The sequence below is a fragment of the Fusarium oxysporum genome, chromosome VII (genome assembly GCF_013085055.1).
Source record: "Fusarium oxysporum Fo47 chromosome VII, complete sequence".
Lineage (NCBI taxonomy): Eukaryota > Fungi > Ascomycota > Sordariomycetes > Hypocreales > Nectriaceae > Fusarium > Fusarium oxysporum.
In genome coordinates this window covers 3,880,011-3,904,600 of record NC_072846.1, presented here as the reverse complement: position 1 = coordinate 3,904,600, position 24,590 = coordinate 3,880,011, and the positions used below count along the sequence as shown (strand labels likewise).

The 24,590-nt window shown below is 47.1% G+C and overlaps 8 protein-coding genes across 8 annotated transcripts; 3 read left to right on the top strand and 5 right to left on the bottom strand.

The window, feature by feature from the left end:
• Positions 1–493: 493 nt before the first annotated feature.
• On the bottom strand, positions 494–2,050 carry FOBCDRAFT_138934 (uncharacterized protein; the record flags this gene model as incomplete). Its single annotated transcript, XM_059608019.1, has 5 exons — positions 494–1,089; positions 1,191–1,200; positions 1,406–1,767; positions 1,905–1,935; positions 1,991–2,050. The coding sequence occupies 5 exons, from the start codon at positions 2,048–2,050 to the stop codon at positions 494–496; spliced, it is 1,059 nt and encodes a 352-aa protein (XP_059465496.1).
• A 376-nt stretch (positions 2,051–2,426) lies between these two features.
• On the bottom strand, positions 2,427–2,892 carry FOBCDRAFT_262824 (Mss4-like protein; the record flags this gene model as incomplete). Its single annotated transcript, XM_054706265.1, has 2 exons — positions 2,427–2,771; positions 2,827–2,892. 2 exons carry the CDS (start codon positions 2,890–2,892, stop codon positions 2,427–2,429), a joined length of 411 nt encoding a protein of 136 aa, XP_054562240.1.
• Positions 2,893–6,985: 4,093 nt separating this feature from the next.
• Positions 6,986–9,010, bottom strand: FOBCDRAFT_228422 (Alpha/Beta hydrolase protein). Its single transcript, XM_054706264.2, has 2 exons — positions 7,340–9,010; positions 6,986–7,264 (listed from the first exon to the last, which is right to left on the bottom strand). The coding sequence occupies exons 1-2, from the start codon at positions 8,910–8,912 to the stop codon at positions 7,095–7,097; spliced, it is 1,743 nt and encodes a 580-aa protein (XP_054562239.2). The 5' UTR covers positions 8,913–9,010; the 3' UTR covers positions 6,986–7,094.
• A 298-nt stretch (positions 9,011–9,308) lies between these two features.
• On the top strand, positions 9,309–11,768 carry FOBCDRAFT_296452 (uncharacterized protein; the record flags this gene model as incomplete). Its single annotated transcript, XM_054706263.2, has 3 exons — positions 9,309–10,433; positions 10,491–10,742; positions 10,830–11,768. 3 exons carry the CDS (start codon positions 9,309–9,311, stop codon positions 11,766–11,768), a joined length of 2,316 nt encoding a protein of 771 aa, XP_054562238.2.
• Positions 11,769–11,818: 50 nt separating this feature from the next.
• FOBCDRAFT_251933 (flavo protein) lies at positions 11,819–12,642 on the bottom strand (the record flags this gene model as incomplete). The annotated part of the gene is made up of 2 exons (XM_059610980.1): positions 11,819–12,541; positions 12,590–12,642. The coding sequence occupies 2 exons, from the start codon at positions 12,640–12,642 to the stop codon at positions 11,869–11,871; spliced, it is 726 nt and encodes a 241-aa protein (XP_059465495.1). The 3' UTR covers positions 11,819–11,868.
• Positions 12,643–13,018: 376 nt separating this feature from the next.
• Positions 13,019–14,668, top strand: FOBCDRAFT_321555 (3-octaprenyl-4-hydroxybenzoate carboxy-lyase-domain-containing protein; the record flags this gene model as incomplete). The annotated part of the gene is made up of 2 exons (XM_054706261.1): positions 13,019–14,077; positions 14,135–14,668. The coding sequence occupies 2 exons, from the start codon at positions 13,019–13,021 to the stop codon at positions 14,666–14,668; spliced, it is 1,593 nt and encodes a 530-aa protein (XP_054562236.1).
• An 895-nt stretch (positions 14,669–15,563) lies between these two features.
• FOBCDRAFT_228416 (uncharacterized protein) lies at positions 15,564–16,733 on the bottom strand. Its single transcript, XM_054706260.2, has 2 exons — positions 16,667–16,733; positions 15,564–16,608 (listed from the first exon to the last, which is right to left on the bottom strand). The coding sequence occupies exons 1-2, from the start codon at positions 16,703–16,705 to the stop codon at positions 15,580–15,582; spliced, it is 1,068 nt and encodes a 355-aa protein (XP_054562235.2). The 5' UTR covers positions 16,706–16,733; the 3' UTR covers positions 15,564–15,579.
• Positions 16,734–17,411: 678 nt separating this feature from the next.
• FOBCDRAFT_321553 (uncharacterized protein) lies at positions 17,412–18,485 on the top strand. Its single transcript, XM_054706259.2, has 2 exons — positions 17,412–17,482; positions 17,537–18,485. The coding sequence occupies exons 1-2, from the start codon at positions 17,473–17,475 to the stop codon at positions 18,328–18,330; spliced, it is 804 nt and encodes a 267-aa protein (XP_054562234.1). The 5' UTR covers positions 17,412–17,472; the 3' UTR covers positions 18,331–18,485.
• Positions 18,486–24,590: the final 6,105 nt, after the last annotated feature.

Below are 24,590 nucleotides of genomic sequence, written 5' to 3'. Positions count from 1 at the left end.
GAAACAGTATGTTCTAACACGGGATATAGCATTATTTTCGTGAAACTACATCCTTTTCATCCGTGCAAACTGGTAGGCTCCCAAATGCCACACGGCTGCTGCCCTTACCAGGGGTCTAATGTTGTGGTATCAGATAATCAGACTAAGGACCTTCAGTCCCTTCGATGCATTGGTCCTGGAAGAATGATTGAAGCAGTAAAGGCGTGGGTTTGTAGTAGAATGATTATATTAAAGCGGTAAGCAAGCAGGCTTGCATAGGCAATCTTCATGTGATTTCGGTATAAGATGGCCAGAGAAGGACAAGTCCAACTTTCGTGAACCGAGAGGGCTAGCTGACAAGAGCTTGGCCCAACAAAGAGGATGCTTGCAGATCCCAATCAAAAAATCCGTAATTTTCTTGGTAAAAATGGGCAGACTTAAATTGTTTTTTAAAAACTGCTGTATATGCCTGAGACGTCGGGGCCGGAAGTAAAATAAATAATCTACTTGGTATTTATCTTCTCCTATCGAGTAAACTCTGAACCCAAGACCTTGTTTCCAAGCTGGGAAGACGGGATTGGAGAACGGCAAGCATGGGCCATGACATAAGCAATAATCTAGCAGCCATACCAGGTCCCCCTTGCGCACACTTCAAGTTGCCATCAATAACCTTGCGTATAATCTCGCAAAGCTCGTCCACTACGGTCGCTTTCAACACATTTTCCACTGGGGCCCCGACATCTTCTAGCAGAGATAAAAGCATTTCGGTCATGTGCAAGCGCATCGTCAGGTACAGACTCTTAGCTATTGCAACGCTCGTCTCATTATCTGGACTTAGTAATCCATTGAAGTACCCGGGGTGGGTAGCAGAACGCGGACATTGGGCGACAAGGGATGCGGCATGCCCAAGGTTTGCAATTGTCTGAATGATTTCGTCGATAAGTGTAGCCATATTTGCTGAAGAGAGGTTTGAGCAAAGTGTAGATGTCAAAATGCGAACTTTTCCGGTCAGCTCGACACAATCTTGTATAAGCGGCTCGATTGTACGAAATTGGGCCCAATTGGTCCAAGGGCTTACAAAGTCGGTCTTCAGTGAGCTCGGGTCGGTACCTAGGAGGAAAATATCGAGTAGCTGCACCAGGCAAAAGACGAAAGATATCAACGTCAGCTAGAGTTGGAGACTTTGCAATATCATGGAAAGATTGACTTACACGAACATGCCTATAGAATTGGAAGACACTTATGTCTATAGAGCTGTCTAGTTTTTGCCGAGTTCGGTATCGAATAAGCGCGAGTGCACCTGTAGCGTGTGGGTGGCATTTTAACCCATCTGTCTCTACCTTTCTTTCCGACCGTTGTTGAACGATGACCTTCGTTAGTTAGCATATAAATGAACATTGAGAACGATGAGGGTCAGAGAACTGACTTCGAAGAGGCCTAGGAGGAAAATGGACATCAAGATGGCGTCATTCTGTAATCGAGCCGGCTCGGCGATATCTCTCTTCAATGCAGAAACTGCGGCGCAATATTCCAATTTGGGTAGAAGTCCATATTGGTTAAGATTTGCAGACGAGTGGGCTAGAGCTGCGGCTTGGAGAGCATGCATGAAAGGCGATACAGAAGTATTGACAGCTATGAAGGGAAGGGCTACGAACACGCCCACGCTGGCGTCGAAGCACAAATCATAGTACATCCGATGAACGGCGTAAATTTGGACGTTCTGGTCAATATCCCTGGAAACTGAGACGGGCGAGGCGTGAATGGCCGATGCCGTCAAGGGCGGTGTATCTGTGTTGTTTTGTCTCAGGCGTTGCTGACGATTCACTCTCAATTGTACCTTGCGAGAAACCTGCTCGTTTTGTTGTCTGTGTATCAAGCTCCAGGTATCCGGATAACCAGGGCATACATGAGTGAGACGCTTACACATCGCCCACATGATGGCTTTTCGAGATCGCACTGCATACGTGGTGTGAGAGATTATGTGTCGCTATCGCATGAAGCGCCGCCTCACCTTGACACGGCTGTCTTTGCAGCTGAAACAGCCCATTGCTGGTCGTCCGAGATTAACCATGCTCAAGGCTTGAATACATGAATTACCATAACCTGAGAGGCGGTGGTCGAACGGGGAGGGGCTTTATACGAACGAAATGTTGGTAAACTCAATTTGTGAAACGGACATTAGGATACCGATCGGGATTAGTTATGCCTCATAGTGAAACGCCACCGTAATCATCATCCCGTGCCAATCTCCACATTTTGGTAATACCCCGTGCCATAATTGCCACGCTAAGCCGTGATTGTCCAACACCGTTGACTACAATATACACAACTGCACAAACCCGGCGCGCCTCCCGGTATCCCAGTATCTCAACTTATATCCTGCATTTCAACGCAAAATGTATGGGCGGGGCGAAGACAGAAGGGGTGAGCGCATTCCACCTTGCATTTCACTCCATCATTTCCTTCTTCTGAGAAGCACCTTCAATGGGGGACATCCAGACCGGGCGTCGAGACACGAAGATCTCTCCTTGAGGCTTGATGGTAGCCAAGAGCTCGGGATCATCAAAGATACCCGCCTTGACAAATTTGATACCAGGAGCAGCAGGGCCATCACGAAACACTGTAGTACCGCAGGTAGGGCAGAATGTATTCGTAACAGGATTGCCAGCCTTGCTCAGCTTTGTGAACGTCTTCGACGGTCCCTCAAGTTGAACCAGATCACCAGGGACAACCCAATTGAGGCCATGAGTGCTACCAGATGTTTTGCGGCAATCCAAACAATGGCACAAGACCTTGCTTATACATTAGTAACGGCAAAAGGAAAGTGAGGGTTAGGAAAGTTCATACAACGGCGACAGGGTCACCCGAGACCTCGACTTTGACTCCACCACAAAGACAATGACCAGAAGACATGGTAATAAGCACAGGAAAGGGTAATTCTGCAGATGAGCTTATGCTTAAGAATGGGAGAGGTCTGATATGATTTCTTGGTTAGACATTGATCAATTGGAATGGGCTGGATAACGCGATGCCTTTATAATGAATGCCTCGTAGACATCGGGAGTAGCATGTATACCAGCCTCCTAATACCGATAAGGGTTAGGTACTGTCTGATCGCGACTAAGTGGGATAATGCACTAAACTTAATCAGTCACCTATAGCGAGGGCGGCCTCTCATTGGATGATGTAACGATGGCTTGTGTATTTCCGCCCTCGAGTTTGTCAAGTATTGGTAATGAATTGGTCGATCCCGACATATATACCCTTACTAATAAAACCTATAGCATGAACTCTATATTCAGATCGTTTTTATGCCGTATTGGACTTCTTCTCAAGCAGTCGTGCTTTTCCAAATCAAGTCAGGACTTGAACACTCCGCGTTCAACAGAGTTTAGAGGCAGGCGTACTTCGCTAAACTAGCTTGATTCTGTGTCCGGTACCTGCAAGCAACATTAATCAGTATGTGTCCACCCCATTCTCTTTTGTTTTTAAACTGTCACACCGAGACGACATAAATAGTTGTGCAAGGGCCCGCGTCTTGACGATAGGTATAAGGCTGAAGGATTCCCCTCTTGATAACAGTTCTAAGCCATTGCAGGCTTTCCAGGCAATGGATATAGCAATTAGATGGCATCTAGCTCTACTACAATACAATAAAAGCTTTGTATACTTACATTAGCTAGGCTACGGCAAACAGTATCAAGATATTCATTTACTATTAGAATGTGATAATATGTTGATTTCCCTTTATACATCTTGTAAGAGAGGTTCTAGGAGTAATACAAAGAGCCACAAGACACACTGGCTGTGAAAATTGAAAGGGAGAGCCCGATTCGTCAGACCAATGGAGCACTTCTCCCAATTTGCCTCGCAGGTCGGCATCACATTTGTGCCGAATGTCTACCCTCTTAATAATAGGCCCCATATCTCTTTGAGTGTCATAAGCCTACACTTCCGTACCGAGCCCCACATGACCCCCGCTTTGGCTGAGGTACATGGAGTGACTTGGAGGACCAAAGGAATCAACCCCACCCATTTCATCATACATTTCTTCTTCTTCATTCCCTACGGCCTCATGGCTTCTCAACAAGCCTCCGACCTAGCGATCAACGCGTATGACGATAGCTGTATTGTTGTTGCTAACAGCCGCCGTGAGCAGCCAGCTGATAATACCTGCCGACCAATCAAAGCTCCGGATCCCTCCCGCGGCTACCGTTTTCGGCCATTGAAGCTTCCAATTCGGGCCCCTAAGATCACAGCCTTGCCCCAGGAGCCGCTGTTGCTATTCCAGCAATTTGTACCTATTTCGCTAGTAGAAAGCTGGGCCTGTTACACGAATAGCTGGGCTAGCCACGTGCTTGAAGAGGCTCGCTGTGGCCGTCGTACATTGAAGCCACAGTCACGGCTATTCCAATGGAAATCAACCTCTGCTGCAGAAATCTATATATGGATTGCAATCTTCATTTATATGAGACTACACACAGATAAGCAGATCAAGGACTATTGGAAGGCTTCGTCCCTAGGGAAGCAACGCCCTCTTCATCCAATTACAAAATGGATGACTTATACACGATTCCAGCTATTGTCACGGAACCTTCGCCTTTTTGACCACACAACTATCGATAAGGAAGCTTCTATTGAGGATTATAGCCGAACCTTTATCCGGGTTAGGTCCTGGTCTGACCATATACAGCAGGCGTCTTTAGACTTCTACTCACCAGGCACATCTATTGCTATAGATGAGTGTATGGTCCGCTTCCTAGGGAGAGACTTAGAGACAACAGTCGTACCTAACAAACCTATCCCTCGAGGCTTCAAAGCTTGGGTTGTGGCCCAAGAAGGCTATTTCCTCCGGTGGCTTTGGCACCGGCCACATCGAAAATACGGGCCCGTAGGGGTCAGGCCTGCTTACCGGCGAAAATCACCACAGGTACGGAAACAGCGGCAAAGACAGCCAGTTAGGAAGTCAGAGAGAGCAGAGCATCTAAATCCTACCCAAGCTGTGGTTGTTGCCCTAGTAAAATTGCTGCCAAAAGCCAGGTATCACGTATTCCTAGATAACCTATTCTCCTCCCCTAACCTCTTCCGCCGGCTCCGTCAACTAGGGCACGGAGCCACAGGCACAGCCCGTCAGAACTGTGGCTTCCATGAACCCCTAGTTAAGCTGAAGAAGGTTGACAACACAGCAGCCGCTGACCTTGAGTTCAACTACCTTACGGCAGTCCCTACGAAGGATAACCTGGTCAGTTAGAAAGACAGGACCTCTATGATTTCCCTTACTAATTTACCTTTGGTTAGGTTAATCAGATCATTTGGAAAGACAACGCTCTTGTGTTATTTTTATCTACGGTTTTCACAGGCGTTGAACGTGTTGACCGCAAGAGGAAGAGACCGACAACAGACCAACCGTCAGCACGGCCAATCAAGCGTTTTTTTGGTGCCGAGCCTGTGAAGGTTATTTCTATCCCGTCAATTGCTGCTATCTACAATGAACAGATGAATGCTGTGGACCAAGGTGACCAAAGGCGAGCCTATTGGAGCCCTGACCGCCGTGTCCGTAGGGGCAGCTGGAAGGCCCTAGCTTGGGACTTCCTGCTAGAAATAGCCCTGATCAATAGCTTCATTTTACAGCTTAAAGGGCAGCCACAGTGGAAGCCTATAAAGTCACAAGCTGACTGGCGGCAACACATTGTGGATAGCCTTATTGCTAAGTATCAACCTGACAGTCAGTCAAGGCAGAGATTTCGTACTGGAGACGAATTTACGCCTGTAACACTGCATAATTGGGTCCGAAATAAAAACCCCTCGCCTTGTAAAGCTTGTAAAGGAATACGGGTTGGAGAGGGTCAGCTGCAGCCCTTACAAGCTAATACAAATAATGGGAATAGGGGCAAAAGGGTTCAGTCACGGTACGGCTGTCAGGAGTGCAAAGTACCCCTATGTAAATCCGGGAATTGTTGGGACTTCTATCACCGCATAAATTAGGTGGGGCTGAATGTACCTTTCATTTGATGTCCTCTGGTTGGCTAGACCCCCTGTCCGGTACGCAAGTGTAGGCTTATGACACTCAAAGAGATATGCTGATTTTGTTGACATCTCGGTATTCGTAAACCTCATTAACCGCCGGAGACACCGGGCTATATCAAGGATTGTTTTTCTCCACTCCACTAGCAAACTGTACCCATTACCTGTTGGATAGGCAGCTATACGATGGGGTGAGTGTATTAAGATGTGGAGCAGAATGTTGTGATGTTATTAATTGTTGACTTGATTCTTTGATCAGTCCTAGCATGCATAATGTAGGCACATTCGATAAAGCTAATAGGGATCAATCCGATGTGGAGAACAAAGATAATGATTGTATTAATGAAGCATGCCTCCCGCCCCCTTTCTTCTCGCGAGGGGTTTTATGTCGTCTCACGCCCCCTCTGACTAAGGTTAGGATATCGATCTATCAGAGGTTTCGTAATGGCAGAGCTAATACCATACTTTGCAATTATATTCTCTATAAGTAAGAACTAATTGCAGATAATGGTCAGACCTTTACGTTTAGCTCTCCGATAGTCGTATCTACAATTAAAGTGCGTTCTAAGTTCTGAGTGGTAATTAATGAATCCACGTGTCTAGCACTTGCCAACAGGTGACGCATCGCGACCGGCCAGCACTCAGTAAGCTATTTCTTCTACATCACGCAGTCTCAGGGGGGAAACCTCGCGAGCCAAGGTCTAGATTGAATTGAACAATACTCTGTTCTTCTAGATCGGATAATCTACGTAATTCCGGAGTGACATCGCACCGAGCAGGGATGCCGCGGTATCGGCGCCAGAGCGAACTGTAGGCGTCCTGTAGGTCCTTGCGGCACAACGAAGACCCAAAACTGGGTCTTTTCAAAGGACTTGAAGAACAAGAATGATATTTGCCTCTTGATTTATCTGTGACATGCTTGGTGGTTGCGACATGTGTGGCGAAAGAGAGGGGAGAGAGTGAGAGATTTTTGATCAACCTGCTGATAGTGTACTTTATTAGATATTAATTAATTAAGATGACACATAAAGGGTAAGTTCTTAGTCTACTTTAGATTTTTCTTTTAATATGTAGTTAACGCAATAACAGCCCTAACAATTGTTATTACCTCTCGTTGGATGAGTACCCGGCACAAGAGACATCATGCTGATTGCTTCGGCTCGCCAGTCATCAGCCTGTAAATGGCTTTGAGTAGTCTCAAAAACCATATTAACGGGGCGTTTATTAGTATATGTTGGCCAAGTCGTATGAAAATCGGATACTAAAAACACATTATAAGTTAGTTTCAAGGAAAGGAGGTGTCTGAAGGTGGTCTATAAGGTAACACGTAACTGACCATTGTGGAAGTTCGGATTCCGCTTGGTTGCAAAGCTGATCCACATTCGGCTCATGAGTTCGGCGAGTTTGACATGTTTCTCCTTCAGGGTAGGCTCGGCTGGGAAAGGGTTTATCTCCCAGCCAAAGCCTTCCGTGTCCCTAAACGTATATGCCACATCTGAAAAGTGGGCAGCTCCAAGCGTATCTGGATCCATGTTTGCTGGTACACCGTCGAATAAGAAACTATAGCTCGGCACGTTTTCTCTAGCCCATGCTTGGGTTGCAAAACGCCTTCCAGCAGTGAATGTCATGTCACCCAGCCACAACGTTGCCTGGCCATAATAGTTGCCGTACTTTGGACCGGGGTTCGGCTTCACAGTACCTAGACCAGCTGTCGAAGGAGTATTGATTTCCTGAGCGTACAGTTGCGCCCAATGTTGGGCGACTGTATCATTAATTGGGCCTCTTATCCAAGAAGTCTTGATGAACGATTTGAAGTGCTCCTCAGTCTCAAATGAGCCCGTCGTACCCAATATTTGCTGCAGTAGAGATGTTCCCTCATTCCTCGTCGAGCCAATGAGTAAAGGTACTTTAGCAAAGCGGCCCGAGTGTAAGAGCTCTTCGCTAGGTGCTGTAATTATTCCGCCATCAACAACAAATGAAGGTGTCAAGAGAGAACCAGCTTGTTGCAATAACTCAGCGGGAGCTGCGCGTAGACAATTCAGTGAGTCTTTAGAGTCTGAACAACCAGTTTTGTTCAGTACCATATTGAAATCGGCTTCTCGATCCGATATCTCACGGCTGAGAACCGGTACCGTATAGGGACCTCCACTTTGTGCGATTGCGGCATTGAAGAGACCATCGTTTCGGCCTCCGAAGGCGAGGAGATGAAATCCGACTGACATAGCACCAGCTGACTGGCCCATTATCGTAACCTGTGATGCATCTCCGCCAAAATATCCGATGTTTTCTTGAATCCAATGGAGAGCCTGCCGTTGGTCGTAAAGGGCAATATTAGATACGCCAACCGCCTCTATTTCCAGGCCACCCAGAAAGCCAAAAGCACCGAGACGATAATTGAAGCTGACGAAAATGATTGGTGTTCCCATCTCCACGGATGTCTGCACGAGAAAGGTTCCATTGGTCCTGCCGTCGCTGGCGCTGCCCTCCTGGAATGCCCCCCCATGTATCCATACGAGCACGGGAAGTGGTGAACGCTGGGTTGCTGGCCGTATAATGTTGATGTGGAGACAATCTTCGCTGACCGGGTCTGTGACGTTTTGACTAAATCCAGCCAGTCGAATATCGTTTCTAAGGCAGCGCGCTCCATATGACTCTGACTTCCGAATGCCGGCCCAAGGTTGTGCAGGCTGGGGTTTGCGCAGACGGAGGTCATTTACAGGCGGCGCCGCATAGGGTATACCGAGAAAGAACTCCTGGTCGTAGTGGCTATTAAAAATGCCACTCAAGGTGCCATTCTTGATGGTCACAGTTGGAGGGCCTCGGGGTCCTAACGAGGAAGTTGACGGCGACTTGGCGTCAACTGCAAAGACCAGGAGCAGCCATGCTATAAAACAGGCAAAATTAAACATAATTCAGAGAGATAGAGAGAACACGCCAAATGTAAGGAAAGTGTCGTACTAGCGATATGTTGACAGGAATTTCTATCTGGCGGTTCACCAATTGATCGTGGTTAAATACTTGGCAGATTTGGCAGCGGGACGGTCTTCCAGACATCGGCTTATGCGGGGTTAATTATGCCGCAGCTAATGCCGCATTCGCCGGCGTTATTAGCTTTACATACTTCTTTGTTAGCGCTAGTTTAAGTTCCGGTTTTCGGAATAGCGATTTTACCGGAACTAATTTAAAACTTTCGAACAGTCTCATATTCTACTCCCTTTCAGTCATTTCCTTTCCGTCTTCTCTTTCCGTCTTCCCTTTCCGCCTTCCCTGTTTCTACTTTTGACCATTCCCTACCAAGCAACAGAATGATTTCACGCGCCACTAAAAGAACAGGGAACTCGTTACCCACTGTTACCAGCAAACGACGAGCTCCGTATGCTGCTCGTGCATGTATCGCTTGCCGACGACGGAAAGGGAAATGCGACGGCCGGCAGCCATGCGACTACTGCGAAAACCGGGGTCGGACATGCCTCTACGATGAAGAAACTGTTTCTCCAGGTATAGAAACAGTTACAGCTACAGCTACGGTTACCAGAGCTCCAGCACAGCCATCAGCGCTCCAAAGCGACGAGTCTAATCGAAGCCCTTCGCAACCTCTGACGCCGGCTGCAGCCAACGGTCCACCGTCTCCAGCCAGTTCCGGGGCACCAAATGTACCCAGTAGTGGATGTGGAAGCAGCAATGACAGTGATCTCACTCTCACGGGCCAGGTTGCAAGTCTTCGCACCCAGTTACAACAAGTCAAGGCCATGGTTGAAGCGCAAAGTAATGGGACCCACAGCCTAGGTTCAGTTGCTTCACCCCACACATTGCATGCACCTGGTGACCACACAAGTTTGTCAAACAGACGGCCGCATGCCACTCAAACAGATACCACTCCAAGCTATGCTAGCCATTACTTTTATGGTCCTACAAGTCCAGACTACAGCATGAACCTGGTACAAATCACTTTGCGACAACTGGGTTATCTCGCATCATCATCGCACCAACCCATGCTACCAAGTGTAAATGGTAACGATGCTGTATTGCCGCCCATACCACATTGGCCGTCCAGGCGTCATTTTGACCGCTATCAGCTATTGCAATTCCGGTCATGGTTATCGCTACAGGAAGCCAAAGATGCTGCAGATACATATCACAGAGTCATAGGAGAACTGTACCCATTTGTCAACATTGACAGAGTTAGAAGCCAACTGGAATCATGCTATTCCAGTGATACGAACCAATCTTTGGGTGGAGAGAGCAACCAACCTGACGATGATGACCTGATCATCTTGGTACTTATGCTGGCTGTAGTAGCACAAGTCTCAAAAGACACTTTACTTGCAACGATGGCATCCGTCCTTCATTCTAACTTTATGCCCTCAGCCAATGCCGCAATTACATCTTCTACAACTAGTATCAAACAAGTCACCATCGCCTTACTACTGGTAAACAAACCCAGCCAGCTAATTCCCTATCAGAGCATGCTAACATATCTGATCAAGGGCTACTATTATTTCTCCCACGACCTTTCAAGGCTTGCATTAAGGTTATGTGGCATTGCTGGACGTATGTTGATGGAACTTGGCTTCCACAATAGCGACATGTTGAATCACATTCTCAAGACCGATTCTCAACGTAGAGAGGCTTCTGCTATCATGTGCTCCGTAATTATACTCGATCGTCAATGGAGCGCTATGACTGGCTTGCCCGCAAACTTCCCCAACGCCGCGTTCAGTCTCACGCCTACATTCATAGTGAGTCACCTAGTTTTGCTTTTTGCAACATCCCTAGAAACATCAATGAAATACACTGAGCTTATCCGCTAACTTGGAATGCTATAGGACGATATGCCATATGCAAAGGCTATGTACATGCTCATTCACATCAGCGACAGATTTGACGAACCTATATCCATCGCGGCCAGGGGAAATACTCGTATCGATGATGATGTGATGGAACTATTGGTTTTCCAGATTCAACAGTGGCAGAAAAAGTGCGTCGGGGACAAAGACCTTTCTGACATGGAGGTTTGGTTTGATGAACCATCAAACTTACCTCCGTCATGGCTGTTATTGCTGATCTACCGAGCTGCGTCGATAAAGAGCCTTCTGCTACGTCCTTATTTCTTTCCAACGTCGGATATCGAGAAGAGCAAACTATACCTTCCACAGGCCATGGAATTAGCAGTCAGGGTCACAGGGTCACTATTCAAACTGGACAATGTCACGGACATGTACCGTAACCGGCGACCATACTACCAGCACATCCTCGCGTCCATTTGTGCTCTGATGTTTCTAGTGGTGGGCTACATTGAGAAGCATCGCTCAACCATGTTACCGTATTTGACCCCAGAATATGACAACCAAATCCGTGAATGCTTTGTACGAGCACGCAAGCTATCACAGAAGTACGGAGATGTGTCCACGGCCGCAAACATTTTAGGGAAAAGGATTCGAGAACTTTGTCACGCTATGGAAACGTATGGTAAAGCACAGAGAGAGGCCTCTGAGGAAGCAATTCCGTCTACAACCGTTGCATTCCAAAGCAATACCGCGTTTACAGATACCTCTGCGACATCACAAGAAATTGGTCTTAACAATGAGCCTCGAGAAGAGGCCTTTGTCCCTATGACAGATCGTACTTTCGAAGCCGAAATGAACTCCTTCGGCGCGAACTTCGGCTTCGAGTTGCCGATGGAAGGTGATCATGGTCCGCAAGATACTCCGCCATGGGTATTAAGAGGGTGGCCTGCTAATTCACACAGTTTTCTTTTTCAATAAGTAAGGCTTATAAATGAAAGTAATATGATTTGATTTCGGGATGCTTGAAGCTCATATCAGCTTATGAAATAGTTCAGCCGACATCTTGCTCATATCCCGGCTACATCTCAGTCTGAGCTTTCTTGAACCCCTCCCATCGCTCAAACCCATCAGTGAATATTCCCATCATATCCAACATCCTTCCAGCACTTTGATCGACAATATCGTCGATACCCCCAGGCCTGGTATAGAAAGCCGGAACAGGAGGGAAGATGATGGCGTTAGCACGACGAAGAGCAAGCATATTCTCAAGATGAATAGAACTCAAAGGTGTTTCCCGAATAGCTAGGAGTAGTTTGCGATCTTCCTTGAGTGTAACATCGGCGGCTCTTGATATTAGGTCATCGCAGTAACCAGATCGTACTGCAGCAAGAGTTTTCATGCTGCAGGGAACAATCATCATTCCGTCATGCTGGAAGGATCCTGAAGCGATTGGTGCCGAGAGATCTTTTGCCGTGTATGATCTACTCGCAAGGCCTCGAATATCAGCTTCGGTCATGGATGTTTCGTATTTCAGTGTGGCTAATGCCCATTTGCTAATGATGAGATGAGTCTCCACGCCCAGGTGGTGAAGAAGAGTTAAGATGCGGATGGCGTACGGGGCACCTGTTGCACCTGTAATTCCGACAACGATCCTCCTCGGCCTTGTTGATTCCAAAGATGGGAGGGCATTCTCTTGAACCTGGTCTTGTGCTCCACTCCAGCTCAAGTACGATTGGCTTGTGGAGAACAACCTGACATGAGGTCTTTGTATGAAGTGAGTAGGGTGGTAGAACGTGAACCTTTTTGAAGACACTCCAAGAAGTTGGCGTGTGGCGGAAGAGAATTCTTTCATGGTAAATAAAATGTCGTGTAGGGGTTAGGCAATGAGGAAAATCTAGTGCTCTCCATATACTTTCGACTGCCAACCTTTATCCGGGTAATAGTATTCCAAAAAGAAAACACACCTTTTATTCAATCCCTTCAACTCTACGGAAACATAGCATCCTTCCCGCCCGGAGTGGCCATCTGTTCTGTTTCCGGAGTCCCGCAATGCCTTGTAATCTATTCCTGCTTTCCGTTCCGGTCCGCCGGAACTATGCCTCAAGGTCCGTAATGCGTGAACTAGGCCTCTGTTGTTAAGAAAGAGCCCTAAGTTCGATTCTGGCCTTAAAGATACCCAATGGTTTTAGCGATAGTGTAACTGTATTCTCCCATAATTTGTCACAACCATGTTCCGATTAACCCACCATCAGATTCTGTCATCTTTAAAACCTACATCAATCAGGGGTCGCCTTTATTCTAGCAAAGCATCACTAAACTCGAATCAAGGCGACCCGCAACTTGACTTCCGCAGCTTTGTGGAGGTCCTTCGCAAAGATGGAGATCTTGCCGATATTTATCAGGAAGTTGACCCCAATCTCGAAGTTGGGGCGGTTGTGAGAAGAGTTAGTGAAACCAACGCTAAGGCGCCGCTTTTCCACAACGTTAAAGGCACTCGAAATGGCCTGTGGAAGATGTTTGGAAACGCTGCCAGCCTTCGAAATGACAGCAAGTTCCGATACGGTCGAATTGCACGTAGCCTCGGTCTTCCCCCTGACTCAAATTGGAAGGATATCCTCGAAAAGATGCGCCTTGCTACAACTCGAGACCCCTTACCTCCAAATATTCTTTCGACGGGCCAATGCAAGCAAAATAAAATCTTTGGCGACGACATAGATCTCACGAATTTACCAGTTCCGCTGCTGCATCAAGGTGATGGCGGCAAATATCTTCAAACCTGGGGAGTACATATCTTAGAGACACCAGATAAATCATGGACGAACTGGTCTGTCTTTCGAGGCATGGTCCATGACAAGAGACGTTTGTCATGTCTCGTCATTCCAGGACAACACAACTCTATGATCAGGGATCAGTGGCTGAAACTTGGAAAAGATGAGGTCCCCTGGGCTTTATCTCTTGGCGCTCCACCAGCAGCAACCATTGCTGCATCGATTCCTATACCCCCTGGTGTTTCGGAGAGAGATTACGTGAGCTCACTCGCTGGAAAGCCACTTGACATGGTGAAATGCGAATTGAGTGATCTTCTCGTACCCGCAAATAGCGAGATCATCCTTGAAGGCACATTTTCTCTCAAGGACAAGGCTCTTGAAGGCCCATTTGAGGATTACATTGGTATGCACTTTGAGGGTGAAGCTGGCAATCAGCCCCTCTTCACCGTGGATGCTATCACCTATCGCGATGGTGCCATTCTGCCCGTTTCTGTGCCCGGCCGGCTGACAGACGAATCGGTACGTTTGCAAAGCCAAGTTCTTCTCTAGGGCTGCATACTGACTATATTATTCTAGCACACAACGGCTTCCATGGCGTCAGTCCAGTTATTGGAGGCGTTGCAACAACATGATCTTCCAATCAAAGACGCAGTCGCCCCCCTGGAGACCCTTGCAACTTGGTGCATACTACAGGTTGACAGTAAGAAGCTTGCCGAGATGAAGACGAACCCTGATGAACTCTGCACAACTATAGGCAACATAGCCTTCAATTCTAAGGCAACCATGCTAATTAATCGCATCTTATTGATCGGGGACGACGTGGACATACATGACTGGGCAGATGTCATATGGGCATACACGTCCCGTTGCCGACCAGGTATTGACGAATATGTGTTTGACGAGGTGATGGGTCTTCCACTTACTCCATATCGGAAATACGGTCGTGGAAGTTCTGTTAAGGGAGGCAAAATGGTATCTAACTGCCTTTTAGTTATGGAATACGATGGAGGAAGAATTTTTAGATCTGTGGATTTTCGATCTTCGTATCCGCCAGAGCTTCAGGAGAAGATTGAAGGGAGGTGGACGGAAATGGGCTTTGATGCAGTTTAGTAGATTAGAACATATATTTGGCAGATGGTTTCTTTGCTCGTCTCGGATTTACTATTTTATTGCATAACAAGTCATGCCTCGATTTCGATGGTCCCGAAATCTTCAGTCTTAGATACATCTAAAACCATAGAGCGTTCTTGAATATGCGTGATCGGAAACCCTGAACGCCTGAATGCAACACAGCAGTTATTGTAACTGTAGCTCCGGACTACTCTTGTTGAGGCTCAATGACTTAGGAAAATCGGGGGAGGACGGGAAGAATAATGCGTATCTTCGCTTTATTAAGCCGCCTTTTGGTCATCGCCTCAAGTTCCGACGAACGCGCCGATGTCGCAAATTTTACGGAAGCACAACGCTGTGTGAAGCATCATGCAGAATTGCAAACCGGCAGTATTAGTGTCACGCGTTAAGAAACGTTATTCGACCAGTTATGAGGCCGTGACATGTTTGAATGGCGATTGACGATGACTCAAATCCTGCTGAAATGGATGCACAAACACATACTTCAATGTAAAACAATTTTCTTACAATAACCACAGTTTCCAATATTAACTTCAAGACTTTTTAGAGTCATATGCATTTGCGTCGTCGGTGGGCTGGATATATGGAAAATTGTAGTGGACTATATATGATATTGTGAATACCAAATAGTGGTATGGCTATTGGGTTATATTTGTGATCCATGATGTTACTCAAGGGCTCTTTAATTTGTGCCTAGCTTTACATGTGAAGCTATAGCAAGTGCCATCACCCAATGGTCGCTGATTGCAGTCCCTTCCATTGACTGTAGGTGCATGTAATGTCGTGAAAATATCAACACAATGCTGTATTGGTCCATCAGCAGATGAAACAAATCACTATTTATTCAATTCTTTCACAAAATGAAGCCTTGGCGTAGGGGAATACTCGTATCAGATATCCGTATCAAATATTTGCACAAATTCAGGATAACCCCGCTCATAAATAGACGCCAGAACACCATCTCTCCAAACACCCACGATTGGCAAACAGCGGTTCTTTGGATCAGATAGTACATCAGCAATGTCACCCTCGACAAGCGCCAAATCTGCCTTCTTTCCAACCGAAATCTCTCCTCTATCCTCGAACCCAAACCGAGCAGCTGTAGTAGACGTAGCAGATTTGAGGACATCTTCGGGCGACATGCCGATCTCATGGGCAAAAAGGTACATCTCAATATGTACGCCAAGACCATATGCTACACCGAACCCTTGACCAGCACAGTCACTGCCTGCTATCAAAGGGATACCTGCCTGGTACAGCTTTCGCGTGGTTTCATACGCGTGCTGTACACCGGCTCTTGGGCGCTCTGCCTTGGCTAGTCCAAGTGGCTTCTCGAATGTTTTCTCAATCAGCATACTCCGAGCAAAGGGGTCCCTTCTGAATGTTTGCTGCCATTCCTGTCGCTCGGCGGTTTGCGATGCACATAAGCTCAGCGTTGGGTTGCAATGAACATTGCGCGACTTCATAATCTTGATGAAGTGGTCATTGGGAGGTTCGTCTAGGAAAATATGCGTGAAGCCGTCGACTCCAGCCTCGAGGAGATCCATGGCGCCACTATAGCTGAGGGCATGACCAACAGCAATGACTCCCGCGTCATGAGCGGCTTTTACTATAGCGTTTTGCACATCTATAGAAGGTGACGGTAGTTTCATGCCGAGAGTGTCTCCCAGTTCGTGAAACATCTTGATATATGATGCGCCATGCTGATTGATCTGCTGTTGGACAAATGGTTTTGCATCATGACCTGTATTTATTTTGGGCCAGGCCGAGACGATGGCGTCTAGAACTTTCTCGCCCTGAGGAACTGACTCCAGTTCCTTCTTCATGACGGGGATAGGCCATCCTCCTTCGACAACCGCTCCGATTCCAGCGTACTTATAATCCGAGTACCTGGCCTTGTTTTGCGGCTCGGCAACCCACTGCATTCATATTTAGTCTTTCACATCATCCGCTGTGCCAGTCAAAGGACAAACAAACCTGTTTCAGCCGCATGATATCTTCCACTTCGTTATGCATGTCGCATACGGTTGTGACTCCAAAGCGCAGCGACTGTTCAACACTGTTGGTGTTACCAGCAAGGGCATGGATATGGGCGTCAATCAGTCCCGGGATAAGCGTGTGCTGTGGTCGAGAGATCCTCAAGGTATGTTGTCCGATAATTCTGTCTGGCTTGCTGCTGCCAACATCGGCGATATGTCCGTCACGAACATAGACAAAGCCATTGGCAATAAACTTATGACCGTCAAAGATTTTGACATCTTCGACAATGAAGGTGCTTATCGATGACTGATAATCGCTCGTCTCTGCCATGCTTGGATCAATAAACGCACGAAAGGTTGCGTGAGTGAGATGAGCTACGGGGAATGGGCCCCTCACTATATGAAACAAGGTAGGCTGACATTTGTTCATGCCGGTTCCGGAATCCAGCTTCGGAATCCAGCTTCGGAATTGCTTCATGCTCCACTCGGGTTCCTTCTAACGTGTTGAACCAAAATCCCACCGATCCGGGCCCGATTATTAACAAATTAGACATTCGGCACAAATGTGATGCCGTCTTACGAGGGAAATTAGGAGATATGCTACATTGCTCTGACAAATCGACCTCTTGCTCTTGATTTTATAGTTGGTATCTTAGGAGCTACATAGCTGCTCAGACTGATATATAGATAGTATCCCATAGCCCGACATATACCTCTTAATCTCACCTCAACTCAACATTATCCTTATAAATCCAAAACTATATACCTACTTTCCCAATAACATTTACTTGCTGCAAGTTCATTATGACAATGGGTGCGTTTGAATTGCAAGGTGTCCCTCGATCACAAACAAGCTAACTATAGATAGCTGCTTCTCAAATTCCCTCAAAGGCTGTCACCGGCTATAATGTTGGCGAAATCAAGGCTAAAGGAGCCTTCAGCTCCGAAATCACGTTCGCCAAGGCCGGCTTGTCTCTGTCGGACATCATCAACTCCCAGTACCCGCAGAGCTTGGAGATGATGGAGCGCCCTGGAATGCAGCTCAAATATCTTCCCACCCGTTTTGATGAAGTCACCGGTAAGCTCCTCACCGGCGGAGCCTATCTATTCGACAAGTGGGAAGAAGTTGTCGACTATAGCCATTGGACGACCAATGAGTATACAATTGATGAGGAAGGAACAAAGTTCTGGAGCCAGTCGGCGTTTGATTCACCTGTGCGCTTTGCTTGGAAAGTCATTGGTGCTTATAATTTCGCCCCTATCGAGCATCATGCTATTGGACACTTCAAGCGCTGGTCTTATACCTCCAATAATATCGAGGCTTATCTGCATGAGGTTTATCCTCAAATCAAATCTATTGCAGAAGCCCAGGGGGCAGTTGCTGTTTGGTTGCTGCATCAACCTGAGGATAAGATGATCGCCGTCCAGCTGGCATATCGCAAACCTGCTGAAGGGGTTTCTCTCAACGACTATCTGGTTCAAGTCAAGCAGAAATCTGGTTTTGACCGGGTGTTGGCAACGAAGCTTACAGCGTTAGTAGAGTTTGATCGTGCCAGTATCCTTTTGACCATATGGCTCCCCCTTTCTCTGGCAAAGGGCGGAGCCGACCATACAGTCCCGAACTACCCAGTGGTTCCAGCTATTCAGACAGGCACTGCCTAGGTAATAGGTTATTGGCGGCAAACGGATGAGAGGCCATGATGGAGGACAAGAATATAACAATACTTATTGCACTCCAATGCTGAGGATAGCGGCATCAACTGTCTTACCTAGTTCAAACCGTTCATATAGCTGATACAAACGCCCGTTGGGTCGACTTACTTTGCTACATCAGAAGTCTAACTGTGTTCGGGAATTAGAAGCGATGTTCTGTTAAGCATGAATAAGAATCACTGTAATTCCCAATCACGTGTGCTCGGACTAGCTCACGAGCCTAGCACGGGCTCCCTGAGCCTTATGTATTTCTTTATATTGATAACATTGCGACATAATGTGTGCGATAAGCAAGTGCTCCAAAAGTCTCTCATTCTCCAACATTTTTATTCAATCAGATACCGGGTACTTCTCAACGACCCAACACGTAGCACGTCACACTCTTCAAATGAGACCAGAATGCATCTTGCACTCCAAGCGCTTGAAAATAACCCAAAAACAAGTTTTCAACGTGCCGCAAGTACCTGCAAAGTTGACCACTTAGCCTTACGTCGCTAACATGGCACTCAATCGCAACGTAATACTTTCCAAAAGTCATGAGGACTATCTAATCTAGAAGAATATACTATAGCTCAATCTGCTCTTGACCTAGCTTCACGAGGGTTCTCCTTCGCAACTGCTTTTTGCGGAAGAAATAGCCAATTCCCTGGGGGCTGACCGCGATGCGTCACCTGTCGGCAATCGCTAGGATTATAACCTCATAAAGCAATAACTAGGGCTAAAAACCCATTTATATTAGAAACATAACTACCAGAGAGTTAAATATAAAGATTCCACTGTTGTTTGTGGGTGGTTTAGGCTTATAGAAGACGTTATTATGAAACATGGTAACGTACATGATAAGCGAGCGTCGCACTTTTCTTAACATTCTAGATAGAAACCAATATAAAAATATAACAAACTATTCAATCAATTAAAACTACTTCCTATACTCTTCCCCAGATGCCTCAATCACTACCTGACAGGTCCTTGCGTCATGTCCAGTCTTGCCGCATCTTCCACAGCGCCTTTCCCTCGGTCGCGCCGAACTTCCCCGACCACCCCTTCTCGACGATTCGGCCACTACCTGCGTATCAACATCCATCTGATCAATTAGTTCCAGACCTTCCCCTACTGTCAGTACCCCTCCTTTCTGTAATCGGGTTCTTTTTGCCCTGCGGCGTCGGCTTAGTGCCTCAATTTCCCGTCGAAACTCTTGGTTCTCAGCAGTCAATAAGGTAACCTTATGATATATTTTAGTTGCTGCCTTTGCAAGAGACTTTGATGCTCCTATAATTGACTCTGGGGAGCTACTCTTATGCCGTCTAATCCGTTTTTCGAGGTATTCAGACTGAGATTCCACCTCGCGGACTGTCTTTGGTGTCTTTGAAACCCACGAGGTGGATGCGCTAGCCTCCTCGTCAACAGGTGTTGAAGTCCGTAGCTGCACATCAAGCTTTGAAATCACACTTTCGGGGTTAAGAGGAACAAGCCCGGCTCCTCTAAAACCCCCTTTGATGTTACTCTCTGTCATAGTGGCTTGGAATGCCACGTGAAAGGCCAGAAAGAACTCAGTCTTGGAAATATAGGTTACAGACTTTCTGATAAATTGCTCGATTTCTCGACCATAGGCCTTTTTAAGCGGCCCAAAGCACCCAACATCAAGTGGCTGAAGTAGATGAGACGAATGAGGCGGCATACAGAGCGTGATAATCTTCTTCTCCTGGCAATATAGCTCGAAGTCAACGGAGTGGTGACTTTCGTGGCCGTCGAGGATTAGAAGACGATGGGTACCACCTAATCGGTTAGTTGTACATCGGCCAAAGTGCTTTAGCCACTTGAGGCCCGTGTCGTTGGCCCGTGTCGTTATCCGTCCAGCCATTTTGGGTCGTTACAATAGCCCAATCGCGCGGGAGGTTGCATTCTTGGTACCAGTTGCTAAGATGATTTTGGTCCGCAACCACGATAAACGGTTCGATCGCCCAGCCTGCCGCATTAATCGCCTGGATTACTGTAACCCATTCCCGGTTTCCAGGCTGTACTGATTTAGGTCGTCCATGCCTTTCAGCACATGTAACAACCATGCCGCTTGAGATAACGCCCATCATAAAGCCAGTCTCGTCAAAGTTCCAGATATCATCTGATTGGATACCATATTTCGCAATTGTGTTCTGTACGAGCTTAAACCAATTACGAATAACGGTCGGATCTTCACATTTGGCCCTCTTATAGTCATATCTCCGCTGAAAACGTATCTTGAGCAATGGTTGTCGCTTGACGAAGTTCATAGCCCAGCGCGTGCCGACGCGTGGCGCGTCGCGGGCATCAAGCAGTCGATTGGCCATTTGTTCAACACCACTCAATCGCGGGGGATATCCTCGTGAGTCTAGGTCGACGATGAACTCAAAAAGAGTATCTTCTTCTAGATTTGATAGCTTTCGTGAGTTAGGCATGGTATCGCGTCGAGGTTGAATCCCTTGCTGGCGGCGACGTAGCCTATGCTCATTAACCTGATAGATATTTGCAGCTCGTCGGGTGCTTAGTTTTGGGTTATTTTGAAGGGCAAGAAGAGTCTTTGCCTCAGTATCAGACTGTGGCATAGTTTATGGTTGAGAATCAATTGATTAAATGAAAAGTAAGATGTAGGTGGGAAAAGTGCGACGCTCGCTTGTCTGCGACGCTCGCTTATCATGTACGTTATCCGATTAGATAATACTGAAACTTTGATGGGCGTCGTCTAGGCGCACAGGACCTGTGTGCTCGGGGCACAGACCCCCCTGTCGGCAGGCTAGGGGCACAGCCCCCTGACTAAGCATTCATCATTTATGGGATGTTGAGGGAGCGATTTTCAGGGGCTAAGCATCTTTATCTTGATCTCTGTATCATTTTATCAATTAACTTAAATGGATCAATTTCCGGATGACTGCTTACCCCCTGAGCATACATATGCATCTCGAGATGATCTATTCCAAGCGATCAATCGCTGGGCAGCACCACGAGGCTATGCTTTTGTTACAGGAAGGTCCAACAAAGGCAAGTCTGGGAGACTTACAGTTTACTTCACTTGCGATCGTGCCCGTCGGCCTCCAAGCGACTCAAGAAGCCGTATTCGAGCAACCTGCACTCGAAGCACCCTCTGCCCCTTCTCTATCACCGCAAAGGAGTTACCCGATGCATCTGGCTGGGTTGTACGACATCGATCGGATAGTCAATATGCTACACATAACCACACACCAAGCACCCATCCCACTGCTCATCCTATTCTTCGAAGGCTCTCGAAGGACGATAAATCAACAATCAGCAATCTTACAAAGGCTGGAATCAGCTCAAAAGAGATTAGAACCTATATTCGACAACATTCAAATTCCATCGCAACTCAGAAGGATATCTCCAACAGCATTGCAGAAGCTCGACGATCATCTCGCTTCGGCCAGAACACAATGCATGCTCTTATTAACCAGCTAGATCAAGAAGGCTTTTGGAATCGTATGCAGGTAGATAGTGAAGGACGGGTTACAGCAGTTTTATTTGCTCATCCTGAATCACTTACCTATCTGCAAGCATATCCTGACCTTCTTCTTCTAGACTGCACATATAAGACGAATCGGTATGGCATGCCGCTTCTCGACATTATCGGCGTTGATGCCTGTCAACGATCATTCTGCATTGCTTTTGCATTCCTCAGCGGCGAAGAGGAACAAGACTACCAATGGGCTCTCGAACGACTGAAGTCTTTATATGAGGTCTGCAATACAAGCTTTCCGTCTGTCATTATTACGGACTGTGCTTTAGCTTGTATAAATGCAGTTGCTATCTGCTTTCCATCTGCAGTCCTTCTATTGTGCCTTTGGCATGCTAATAAGGCAGTCCTTGCTTATTGTCGGCCGGCCTTTATTCAACACCGAACAGATCCAAAGACAATCGAGGCAGAGCTTCTTAGCTGGCAAGAGTTCTATAACCAGTGGTATTTAATCATTCAATCAGCTGATCAGGTAACCTTTGATCAGCGGGTTCAGCAGCTTGAGCAGCGATATCTACCCGCCTACGCCAATGAGATTGGATATTTGCATGCAACGTGGCTAAACCCTCACAAGGAGAAGCTTGTAAAAGCTTGGGTTGATCAGCATCTTCACTTTGGTACTGTCGTTACTTCTCGTGTGGAAGGTATTCATAGTCTACTTAAAAGCTATCTAAATACATCGACACTAGATCTATTTGAGGCTTGGGGTGCTATTACACGAGCTGTTACCAATCAGGTCCATCAGCTACAGTCAAATCAAGCCCAACAGCAACTTCGACAACCAATTGAGCTTCGTATAGCTCTGTATAGTGCTGTTCAAGGTTGGGTATCTTTTGAGGCGTTGAGGAAGGTTGAAGAGCAACGAAAGCGGCTTTTGGATAAAAAACCTCCTCTGCCTCGCTGTACTGGTATTTTTATGCGTACACTGGGATTGCCTTGCGCTCACCTACTTCAGACCTTACAAGAACAAGGCCAAGTTCTTCTTCTTGAGCATTTCCACAAGCATTGGCATCTTAAGCGCCCAGGGCAGCAACAGTTACTTCTGGAGCCTCGCACTCGCATAGATGCAAGGGCTACTATATCAAATCTGCCACAATCAAGTACAAAAAGACTACCAAGCTCCTTTGAAGCCGCTGCGACTACAGGAAAAGCAAGGGCAAAGGCCCCGCCAAAATGCAGCAAATGCCATGAAGTCGGTCACCAAATGAATTCGAAGGCATGTCCCTTGCGGCATCAAGAGCTCTTGGAAAAGCTAGCAGCAGAGGCAAAGGCACTAGCAGAAACAGAAGTATCGGCAATGACAGCGGCACCGGCAGTCCTCGCCGATCAGCCGGAGACTATGACTGGGACCTTGCAAGACTCGCCCGGTGGCGCCTCTCAGCGGCCGGGATCTCCTGTTCATGAGCAACCCCCTTCGCTTGGCCGGCCATCGCCATCACCACCGAGGTACGATTCTCCACAGGAAATATATGAAAGATATGTTGCCGCAAGAAGCGCGTGGTACGCAGTGCAGCCAGCTGGCAGCATCAAGACGAACCAACAATATCGCAGGGCGATGGGGCTCCCACTCAGGTATGACAAACAGAGCTACGAGTGGTGCCTGGACTACAAACAGATGTCCAAGCGCTGTATCACGTCAACAGGATCAAGAGAATGGACGAAAGAGGAGATGATGGCGTATTTGGATTGGAGTAAGGCGGAGGATGAGCGGATTGAAGCCCAGGTCGCCGAGGAGATGGGAGACAATCCTTTGGCCAATAGAAGAAGAGGCGTCAAAGAAATTTGGGAGAGAATAGAAGCAGACAGTAGGGAACAAGAAGCTTTGCACTTAGCTAGTAGGCGCACAGAAGATTGTATCATTGTTGGAAGTCATGGGTGTTAGGCGGTCACTCGGTAGCAAAGCCATTGAACATTCTCCGGCTATCATAGCTATGTATAATTTGGTTAGCCCTTCCCGTCCCTATTTCAATAATCACAGTCAAAGGGTAGCTGTCGGCTCCGTTGAATGCGTTAGTACATTCAGTCAGTTTCTAATTCAACGGGAAATGCTTAGTCAGGGGGCTGTGCCCCTAGCCTGCCGACAGGGGGGTCTGTGCCCCGAGCACACGGGTCCTGTGCGCCTAGACGACGCCGTGCCCCTAGCCTGCCGACAGGGGGGTCTGTGCCCCGAGCACACGGGTCCTGTGCGCCTAGACGACGCCACTTTGATGAGACTGGTTATATAATGGTTATAATTATGGTCGGAATGGTCATCACAGGTTCAGAAAGGCAAGGAAGATTAAAATCAGTGCTGCTTAGAAATCGGGAATGGATTACAATAATCCGGGCCATTACTGTGGAAAGTCAATCGATTACACCATTCATTATTGGTACAAGCTAATATCATCTTGCTAACTGGCACCGAGAATGCAACCTTGCTAGCCATTAGGCTATCACAATGAGCCAAAATAGCTAGATATATAACCAGCTGGGCCTAGAGTGGCTGAAGCACTTTGATTGATCTGCAGCTAAATAATTAAATAGTCGCTATCATTTCCTGATCCTCAATGGCCACGAAAGCCACCACTCCGCCGAGTCTAGGAGATATTGCAAGGGTAATAAGATTATCACGGTCTATATGCCGCCCCATTCATCTCATATACTCCAGCCACTTGATTTCGGGTGATTTGGACCACTTAAAAGGCATATGGTCGAGAATTAGAGCATCTGC